This window comes from Electrophorus electricus, chromosome 12 (genome assembly GCF_041902795.1).
Source record: "Electrophorus electricus isolate QZ-2024a chromosome 12, ASM4190279v1, whole genome shotgun sequence".
Classification (NCBI taxonomy): Eukaryota; Metazoa; Chordata; class Actinopteri; order Gymnotiformes; family Gymnotidae; genus Electrophorus; species Electrophorus electricus.
In genome coordinates, this window is record NC_137508.1 from 3,362,501 (window position 1) to 3,372,998 (window position 10,498).

A 10,498-nucleotide genomic window follows, 5' to 3' on the forward strand; every position below is an offset into this window, starting at 1 on the left:
TGACCTTCTGACCCAACACAAATTTATTTGTAGCAGACGTTCCTGCCAGTCAGATCTTAGTTGGTGCCTGCTTCCAAAATTGGCAAAAACAGACTCCCTCAAAAGAACACATTGTAGATGTTGCCATGGCAGCACTGCCTGTTCTGACAGCCTGTCCTGCCTCCTCGGCTGTTCGGAGTTTCTTTGACTGGAAGCACGTTTTAATGAGAGATTCCACTTGACTCAGGAATGGAGGAGATTCTCCTGTAATTCCGCTATGAGAGCAGATCCAGATCATGCCAGGGTTGGAGTCAGTGGAGCACAGCGTAGAGAGACACTAGAGGAGACGAGAGATGCACTACAAGGTGCAACACAATGAAATCAGAGGGAAGCTGGAGAGAAGTTGTAATACTCATTTAATTTGACAGGAACAGGCGTGCTGAGCTCCCACGCAAACCTACAACATCTTTGGTTTTTTGCTTAGACTCTCTCCATGGATACCTACGCTTAGCCGCAAGCCAGTGGCCTCCCCCCAGTCTCTATCAAGGACCAAATGCTTGTACAAACTGCCCTTACAGTCGAACGCTCTGCTCTCTCCCCAGAACGGGGCACTGCGGAGCAGATAGCTTCCAGCGGGATCCTGCCCACACTGGCCCAGGCTCTGAGGAACAAGGGCTCCCTCGTGTCCCAGGTCACCCTGCTGGTGGCAGAGATGGCCAGAGAGGGTAACAGCAACAGTTCTTGTTATTGCACCTACACTGACTGGGTTAACACTGACCGTCTCTAACATTGAGCACTGAAGTAGTGGTCACTTGAATTGCTATGAAACTGGAGAAAAAGATTCAATGTGATACCAATTATCTCGCGCCAAAGATCCTATGCTCGTAAAACCTCTCGGTGTATTTCTGTCTGATGAAACGGTAAAACATTTTTAGGCTTCTAAAGCAAAAATGCTAAATAAAAACTTTTTATTCGTTTTTTTTGTAAATGGTTTTAAAATAAACTAGTATGGCGTTAAAGGGGTGGTATACTGTAGGGATTTGTGGCACGTCCTCTCTGATGACTAACGCTGGTGTGTTCACGCGTTAGCTGCTGTGAGGGAGCAGTGCATTGAGGCAGGCCTGGTTGCTGCCCTGGTGCCCCTGCTGAACAGCTTGGACCAGGATCTGCTGCTGCATGCGGGTCGGGCCATCGGACGCATCTGCTTCGACAACAGTGAGCATGGCTGTTCTTCACTAATGGGCATTTGTTTGGGAAGGACAAAGGGTGGCATTCACCAAATGGGAAAGAAATGCAAACCCGTGTGGAAAACTTCCGACGGCATTCGCTGCCCCAGCTTGCCTCTGCTTAGGACCTCATTTGCCTCGTGCCCTCTCTTCTCGTCTCTCCCTCCCTACCTTTTTTAATATCATGCTTTTGTGCCTCTTTTAATTTCTTAAACCTCCTAACCTTTTGTTCTCTCTCTCTCTCGCTCTCTCGCTCTCAGCTGTCCAGCAGATTCAGCTGGTGCACAGTGGCATTATCCCCAGGTTGATGGACATAATGCACCAGTACCCAGAGAACGACCCGCTGGTCAACGTCTGCCTTCTGGCTCTGTGCAACCTTGCTGATATGGGTGAGAACGAGCGATCAGCACGGCCCTTCTGCGCCTTCCACACTATAAAAAAAAACAGGCGCACTTGGGAGAGACCTAGTTTTTTTAGATCTACTGCTCCTCCTGTCTTTCAAAGATCAGGCTGGGCAGGTGAAATCCAGGTCGCTCCCAAGTGTCTCAGAAGTGTCTCACAAGGGAGGCGTACGGCCACCGCCGGTGGTTCCTCTGCACTGGAATTGTGGGTCTTGAGTAACTTGGTGGACGTGACGTCATGGTCGGAGCCGGCGGCGACTGAACCTTTGCTCGTGTTCAGATGTGGCGAGAGAAGCTTTGGCAGAGGTGGCGGTGGCAGATGTCCTGACTGTTCAGCTGAAGCGGGCTCCAGACGCAGAGAGGCGCCACCTTATCCTGGAGGTGCTGGGGAGTCTCGGAGAGAGCGGTGAGGCACGCGCACGTCTTAGCAGGCCCCAGAGCTTAACATGATGGTGGCAGTGGTAGCTCAGTGGTTAAGCTACTTGATTTGTAATTGGAAGGTTGCTGGTTCAAGTTGCCACTGTTGGGCCCCTGAGCAAGGCCCTTATCCCTCCATTGCTCAAGTTGTACTCAGTCAAAATTGTAAGTTGCTATGGATAGAAGTGTCAGCTAAATTCCATAAATGTAATTGTGACTATGACCACTTAAACCCCAAAAGGTTGAAGTTAATAAAGGTACACTGCAGATTAACCGATATATGTACTACATGTGTGTGCATGTATGTTTATGACTCAGATGGACTGAAACTCCAGTTTGTGGAAGCAGGAGTTCCTGAAGCTCTCTCAGAGATGATTCGTGGATTGCAGGGTGACTCTGATCCTCATGACCTCTGCAGTATTAAAATAGCTTCCAATCTCATAGTGACGCTATTACTGGGGGGTAAGTTTTGTCAGAAAGTACTACTCAGACCACCTCAGTATTTTTAATACAGCGGAACATAAAGTCGAAGCAGAAGGTTGTTTTGGGTTCTGCCAGTGGAAAATGGCAAACTAAGAACCAGTGCAAGACCCTCCCATAGTGGCCCACCTCTCCAAGTGTAATGGTTATGTTATGTAGTAATTGTCTGAAGCTCACGTACAACTGGTACAGTTAAGTTGCTGGTCAGACAAAACCACTGCTGGTGTTAGGGCTGTAGGAGGAGAAACACTTCGTTAGTGCGTGTCCTGACGAGTTACAGGCCCTACCGAGCCACTGTCAACAAACCGAGGAGAGGCCGCGTCCTGTGGCGAGGCATGACTACCGTAGCTGCTCTGAAGAAGTTCAAGAAGATTTAGTACTACGGGATTTTCTGAGTGATACTGCACCAAACACCTCGCTAGCCTGCTGGGACCAACCAGGTAGCCCAGGCTGAAGTTAGCCAGTGCCCAGCCATGACAGACCGACACTGAGAGGTTAGCACTGAGAATACAGAGGAAGGCTTGGTGGGAAAGCTACTGAGTCTGCATGCTAACAAACAGTGCTCACATTCTTGCAGTGCAAGAGAAAGGCGCACAAAGCAAGCCATTGCTGAAAGCCATTTCCTGAGTCATCTGGAAACTTCATGGAGGTAGCGAACTGTGGCGTTGTGTCTTGCAATCTCACCTCCAGCAGAGCCTACTTCCACTGTGGGCTGCCCGATGCTGCCCGCTAAGCAACCCCCGCCCCTGCAGAGCACTCCTCAACAACAGGTCCACTATTTCTTTTGTCAGGACGGAGCTGCTTCCAGGCACCGAATGCAAGCTGCTGACGAACAGCTCCGTCAGCAAGCTTGCGATCAACACTATCACCTAAGTAAAGAAGAGAGATGACATCTGGAGATTCTGCGTGGACCATCAGTGCCTCACTAAGACACGGCTCTCTCCACTTTCCCCACATTGAAGATGCTCTTGACTACATCACCAGTTCAAGCTGGTCCAGCTAGCATGGCTTGCACAGTGGCTGCTGGTGGGCATGTAGCTACACTCAGAGCCCAGGCAACATCAGCGAAAATAAGCATGAACACAACAGAAAGCAGAAGTTGAGCTAGCAGAGCAGGATAGTGCTAAGGGTAGTGAGCAGGGTAGTGTGCTCAGGGTAGTGTGCTCAGCGTAGTGCGGTCAGGGTAGTGAGCATGGTAGTGTGCTCAGCGTAGTGTGTTCACGGTAGTGTGCTTGGGGCAGTGAGCAGGGTAGTGTGCTCGGGGTAGTGAGCAGGGTAGTGTGCTTGGGGTAGTGAGCAGGGTAGTGTGCTCGGGGTAGTGAGCAGGGTAGTGTGCTCGGGGTAGTGAGCAGGGTAGTGTGCTCAGGGTGGTGAGCAGGGTAGTGTGCTCGGGGTAGTGTGCTCAGCGTAGTGTGTTCAGGGTAGTGTGCTCGGGGTAGTGAGCAGGGTCGTGTGCTCAGGGTGGTGAGCAGGGTAGTGTGCTCGGGGTAGTGAGCAGGGTAGTGTGCTCAGGGTGGTGAGCAGGGTAGTGTGCTCAGGGTGGTGAGCAGGGTAGTGTGCTCAGGGTGGTGAGCAGGGTAGTGTGCTCGGGGTAGTGAGCAGGGTAGTGTGCTCAGGGTAGTGTGCTCAGCGTAGTGCGGTCAGGGTAGTGAGCATGGTAGTGTGCTCAGCGTAGTGTGTTCAGGGTAGTGTGCTTGGGGCAGTGAGCAGGGTAGTGTGCTCGGGGTAGTGAGCAGGGTAGTGAGCAGGGTAGTGTGCTCGGGGTAGTGAGCAGGGTAGTGTGCTTGGGGTAGTGAGCAGGGTAGTGTGCTCGGGGTAGTGTGCTCAGCGTAGTGTGTTCAGGGTAGTGTGCTCGGGGTAGTGAGCAGGGTCGTGTGCTCAGGGTGGTGAGCAGGGTAGTGTGCTCGGGGTAGTGAGCAGGGTAGTGTGCTCGGGGTGGTGAGCAGGGTAGTGTGCTCGGGGTAGTGAGCAGGGTAGTGTGCTCGGGGTGGTGAGCAGGGTAGTGTGCTCAGGGTGGTGAGCAGGGTAGTGTGCTCAGGGTGGTGAGCAGAGTAGTGTGCTCGGGGTAGTGAGCAGGGTAGTGTGCTCGGGGTGGTGAGCAGGGTAGTGTGCTCAGGGTGCTCCGCTGTTATAGCTTATGGGATGGCCAAGAATGCGATATATTAAAGGCCACAATGTAAAAGGCGCTTTAGATGTTGTTTTAGTCCTGCATGTATGTGTGGTTTTCTTGATTTCTGTCAGTGCAGATCAGAAATGTTTCATTAGTAGCCAAACCCTTGATACATAGGTTGTTATTACATTGTATACACACTACACAAGATGGCTATTTTTTCCTCCAGACATGTACTAATATATTATTGGTAGGTTTAACACCATTTATTAATTGTAAATTAATTCATTATTGCATATTAAATTAATTAATTATTGCACAGAATGATTCACAGAAATGCACGTCTGAACAGTGTAGCCTACCAGTAAAGCCAAGCCGTAATCTGTAGTACAGTTGGGAACGGATAGATGCACCGAGGCTACATGTCACCTAGCTGACTGGATGTTTTCTAGATGAGTCCATGCAGAAGTGCTTCGGGGAAGGCACGGGGACAGTGTACCAGGATGTTCTGTCCTGGCTCCAGTCCTCCAACACCCAGCTGCAGTTATCTGGAGCACTGGCCATCGCCAACTTTGCCAGGAACGGTGAGATTAAAGTGCACCCAGCACAGCCACACTGGCAGAAACAACCCTGTCCTTCCCCGTCAGTCTAGTCCGGCATTAATGAAGACCTCCACTTTCAGACAGTAACTGCGTCAAGATGATGGAGCTGGGGGTTGTTCCTCATCTCTTGGATCTGCTGGAGCTTCACGTGGATGAGGGAGACGTTTCGGTGCAGCACGCTGCCCTGAGTGCCCTCAGGAACCTCGCTATACCAGGTGCAACTCCCATCCTCCATCAGCTCATGACCTGACTGCACCGTAGCACTCTGTGCTTGGCACTTAAAACCTCACTATTAAAGTCAGCATTAACACCACTGCCCACGAACTGAGGTGCCATACCATTCAGAGTATTTAACAGAGAGTCATGCGATACCACTTGTTAGTCTACCAGTATTCAGGGCTGTTTCTCTGCAAATAAGCTTTTGTGTTTAACGACGACTATCTTTTCCTCTAGTTACATGCTCTTCACATCTACCAAATCATAGTCAGTGACAAGGTTATATGCTCAGTGTGCTCCTCAGCCTGATAGAGTTCATCTCCTTCAACCTTGCTTATTGGCTTAGTGAATTGTCTTGGAGAAGCTTAGTGAAGTGTCTTAGAGAGGCTTAAAGAAAGTTTCTTAGAGTGGCTTAGAGAAGTGTCTTAGAGAAGCTTAGAGAAGTGTCTTGAAGAGGCTTAGAGAAGTGTTTTGGAGAGGCTTAGAGAAGTGTCTTGGAGAGGCTTAGAGAGAAGTGTCTTGGAGAGGCTTAGAGAAGTGTCTTGGAGAGGCCTACAGAAGTGTCTTGGAAAGGCTTAGAGAGAAGTATCTTGGAGAGGCTTAGAGAAGTGTTTTGAAGAGGCTTAGAGAAGTGTCTTAGAGAGGCTTAGAGAAGTGTCTTAGAGAGGCTTAGAGAAGTGTCTTGGAGAGGCTTAGAGAAGTGTCTTAGAGAGGCTTAGAGAAGTGTCTTGGAGAGGCTTAGAGAAGTGTCTTAGAGAGGCTTAGAGAAGTGTCTTAGAGAGGCTTAGAGAAGTGTCTTAGAGAGGCTTAGAGAGAAGTGTCTTAGAGAGGCTTAGAGAAGTGTCTTAGAGAGGCTTAGAGAAGTGTCTTGGAGAGGCTTAGAGAAGTGTCTTAGAGAGGCTTAGAGAAGTGTCTTAGAGAGGCTTAGAGAGAAGTGTCTTAGAGAGGCTTAGAGAAGTGTCTTAGAGAGGCTTAGAGAAGTGTCTTGGAGAGGCTTAGAGAAATGTCTTAGAGAGGCTTAGAGAAGTGTCTTAGAGAGGCTTAGAGAAGTGTCTTGGAGAGGCTTAGAGAAGTGTCTCTTCTGTGTCTCTAGTGTCTAATAAAGTGCGCATGCTAGAGGACGGCGTCAGCCTGCGGATCAGGACCCTCCTGCGCTCTGACATGCCCCCTGTCCAGTTCAAATTGCTTGGGACCCTGCGCATGATGGTGGATGGCCAAGGTAAGGCGCGTGAAGAGACTACGATACACAGTCAGCACTCTCATCCTGTAGAAATAACCGGCTATTTCGAACAGGAACAGGCACAAAAATGGGGTACCATTCTAAGATCATCTTGTGCAAAGAAGCTCTCCGTAAAAAGTTTCATTTTGCCTTCCGGTCCTCCTAACCTCATCTGACGGCAGGATCTCTGAAGTGTGCTCTTCCGTCCTCCTGACAGGACGTCCTCCACTCCGTTATCGACACCTCATCTTTTTATTAACAGCTTCATTTCTGTCTCCCAGCACTTCATATGAGCATGCGAGCAGGCTCACAGCCTTGGCTGAGGGGCCTGCTTTCTACTGATCTAAGATCAGTTCTTAGGTTTCTGATGTAATCATTGAGGGAGTAATTGGACATGGGAGGACTGGTCCTACATCAGAGTAAAGAATGAACTTCATACAGCTTTTAAGCCAAACACATTTAAGAAACACACCTCTAATATATATTGGTATATACTAAAACACATTTAGAGTCTTAAGCTGATAAATGCTCCTTTCTGTGCCTATAGAGCAGACTTCATTTACACTGTCATATATGCTATATATTATATTATTATTATTATTATTATTATTATTATTATTATTATTATGTATTATTACCTTCGCAGTGTTCTATCAGCTACACAGAAGCACTCGGTACCAAACAGTAGAGAACATTCTATACAAACAGATTCACTGAGGTGTAAATTACTAGTCGCACTCAATTAACTATTTTACTTTACAAAGGTAATAAATGCAGAAAAAACTCTCTTAAATACATTTTTCACTCTACATTGTCAAGTTCATTTTCTTTCTCATCCGTGTGTGTGTGTTAGAGGAGGCAGCTACCGTCCTGGGAAAGGACGGGGTGTTACTGGCGCGGGTTATGGAGTGGTGTGAAGCGAAGGACCACGCTGGTGTCAGAGGAGAGGCAAATCGGCTTTTAGCGGCGCTTATCAGACACAGTCGCTCCCCAGTGAGCACCACATTACCAGTTACATGCAGACACACACAACAGATCCAGTGAGCAGGATTGTAGGTGTTCACAAATGAACAGCTGTCCCCTGATGGTGTGGTAAACATGTGGTATTAATTGCTAAGTCACCAATAATCTTTCAGTTATTTTTAGATAAACTCCTCTCCCTTAACAGGAGAAACACACACACACACACACACACACACACACACACACACACACACACACAAATAAATATAAGGCATCAAAAACTCCTCACAAGTAGGGTTCTTAAAGGCTCATTACAGTCCTCTCAACCCCATCTGACTGCAGGATATCTGAAGTGTGCTCTTCTGTCCTCCTGACAGGATGTCATCCACTCTGTTATCAAGGCAGATGGGGTCCAACACCTCATCTCTATGGCAACCAGTGAACATGTCATTATGCAAAATGAGGCTTTGGTTGCACTAGCAATTGCCTCTGCAATAGATATGGGTAAGGCCTCGTTTTTAATTGTTTTCAATACATTCATGTTTTAGCATTAATATTTTAGCATGCTGTGTGTGTGTGTGTGTGTGTGTGTGTGTGTGTGGATAGACTGAAGCTATGGTCTGTTGTATGGTTCACATTTGCTATTTAAAAATGGAAGCACTTGTTTGTAGTGTACAATGTGAGAACTATCAATAGATCTGAATGTGGTTCAGTTTTATTACTTTCCATAATCCAAACTCCTCCTGTGTGTGTGTGTTACCCAGAGGCAGTACAAGAGCCATTTCAGAGTGCTGATCTGTTATGCACTCTAAAGAAGATGCTGGATGACCCTGTAGGGGCAGTGGAGGTCAAGTTTAGCACTTTAGGCCTCATCTGCAGCCTTGCCAACTCCAGTCAGTACACACGCTTCAGTAGCACACGCTTTATTAGCACACATTTCAGTAGCACACGCTTTATTAGCACACATTTCAGTAGCACACGCTTTATTAGCACACGTTTCAGTAGTACATGCTTTATTAGCACACGCTTCAGTAGCACACGCTTTATTAGCACACGCTTCAGTAGCACACGCTTTATTAGCACACATTTCAGTAGCACACGCTTTATTAGCACACGTTTCAGTAGCACACGCTTTATTAGCACACGTTTCAGTAGCACATGCTTTATTAGCACACGCTTCAGTAGCACACGCTTTATTAGCACACATTTCAGTAGCACACGCTTTATTAGCACACGTTTCAGTAGCACACGCTTTATTAGCACACGTTTCAGTAGCACATGCTTTATTAGCACACGCTTCAGTAGCACACGCTTTATTAGCACACGTTTCAGTAGCACATGCTTTATTAGCACACGTTTCAGTAGCACATGCTTTATTAGCACACGTTTCAGTACACACACTTCAGTAGCACATGCTTCAGTATGTTATTTTGGATACTTGTGTTAAGAAAGTACCATTTGTAATGGTAAATGGTAAATAAGTACAACTATAAAAGCAAGCAATAGCTCTACAGAACATTTTGTTATTTTTTTCTAAGAGTGAATGACTAAAATCCCAATGAAATCACAGATCCCATTAGCTGGGACCTACCTCTAATAACACTCCTTATCATGGATGTTCTCTCTCTCTCTCTCTCTCTCTCTCTCTCTCTCTCTCTCTCTCTCTCTCTCTCTCTCTTTCTTCCCCTCCATCCCTCATTCCCTCCCTCCTCGACAGGCATGATGAAGGAGCAGATGGAAGCTTTGAACCTGAAGGACAGTCTGGCTAAGCTCTCGAGTCACAGCAGCACCAAACTGGCCTCACAGGCAGAGTCGGTGAGGGCTGTGCTCTCTGAGAGCAGCTAGAACAACTGTCCAATCTCAGCGGGACTACTGACTCCAAGCACACGCTGTTCTTCTCTTCACGCTCTACTAACCAACCCAGTCCTACATTCTCTCAGACCAAAGCAATCCCAACTACGTGCCCATTATAGAATCATTCAAAAACAGGGTGATGTTATTATGGTAGAGGAGCTTGATTGGCCCAGGAACGAAGCGTCGGCTCATGGCTTCGTCCCTAGCTGCTCAGCGGTGGCCAATCAAAGGACACTACGGGTGCGTCTCTATAAGATACCAGTCTTCTGTATGAGAGGACTGAAAGATCTGTAGGTCCTTCGGTAATATCCATGACTTCTTTATGTCCTGAACACTGTTAGGGGGAAATTAAGTATATACAAGGTAACTGGTGTGCATAAGATAAAAGATAAACACGTGGAAATATATTGTGCTTTTTGGCAAAGCTGTATAAAATTACATGTGCTAATTTTCTTTTAATGCTAAATAATGAAATGCAAATGTATTTTTGTTACACTGGGTGTGGTTTATGTAAATATGATAATGCTTCTCAGTCTTACAGCACAAAATATATACTCATTATTATTCATATTGGTCCTGCATTTTCCTAATATGGGACATGATTACAGTTCATGCCTCAGAAAAGGAAATGCGGCTCAATTTGCAATACATATTCTGGAATTCCTGTATGATATTTATATTATAGTTGGCCTTACTAGTGACTGATTGAATATATTTTATGCAGATCCTTTGATCATGTTGATCATTTTACCAACTAATCATGAGCACAAAAAAGTCCATACAGTATTAGCAATAGCAAAAACAATGATATGTGAAATTATCTAGTCTAATTTTATATTAATGATATGTGAAATTATCTAGTCAAATTTTATATATATATATATATATATATATATATATATATATATATATATAATATAATATAATATCAAATTAGACTAGATAATTTCACATATCATTGTTTTTGCTATTGCTAATACTGTATGGACTTTTTTTTATATATTTACTCACTCATCAGCCAAAAAATTAAG

The 10,498-nt window shown here is 46.3% G+C and overlaps 1 protein-coding gene across 3 annotated transcripts in view; it reads left to right on the forward strand.

The window, feature by feature from the left end:
* The window catches only part of LOC113579903 (rap1 GTPase-GDP dissociation stimulator 1), an 11,905-nt gene extending 1,945 nt beyond the window's left edge, over window positions 1–9,960 (forward strand). Inside the window, exons 3-14 of one of the 3 annotated variants that reach the window (XM_035531246.2) lie at window positions 582–704; window positions 1,069–1,194; window positions 1,466–1,594; window positions 1,887–2,012; window positions 2,342–2,485; window positions 5,066–5,197; window positions 5,296–5,430; window positions 6,525–6,650; window positions 7,504–7,643; window positions 7,991–8,117; window positions 8,378–8,506; window positions 9,331–9,960. In XM_035531246.2, the coding sequence (XP_035387139.1) occupies window positions 582–704; window positions 1,069–1,194; window positions 1,466–1,594; window positions 1,887–2,012; window positions 2,342–2,485; window positions 5,066–5,197; window positions 5,296–5,430; window positions 6,525–6,650; window positions 7,504–7,643; window positions 7,991–8,117; window positions 8,378–8,506; window positions 9,331–9,458 (1,565 nt within the window). In that variant the 3' untranslated portion in view covers window positions 9,459–9,960. The remainder of the gene's footprint in view (window positions 1–581; window positions 705–1,068; window positions 1,195–1,465; window positions 1,595–1,886; window positions 2,013–2,341; window positions 2,486–5,065; window positions 5,198–5,295; window positions 5,431–6,524; window positions 6,651–7,503; window positions 7,644–7,990; window positions 8,118–8,377; window positions 8,507–9,330) is intronic. The other 2 variants (XM_081725023.1, XM_081725024.1) reach the window with 2 other exon arrangements.
* The last annotated feature ends 538 nt before the right edge of the window (window positions 9,961–10,498 follow it).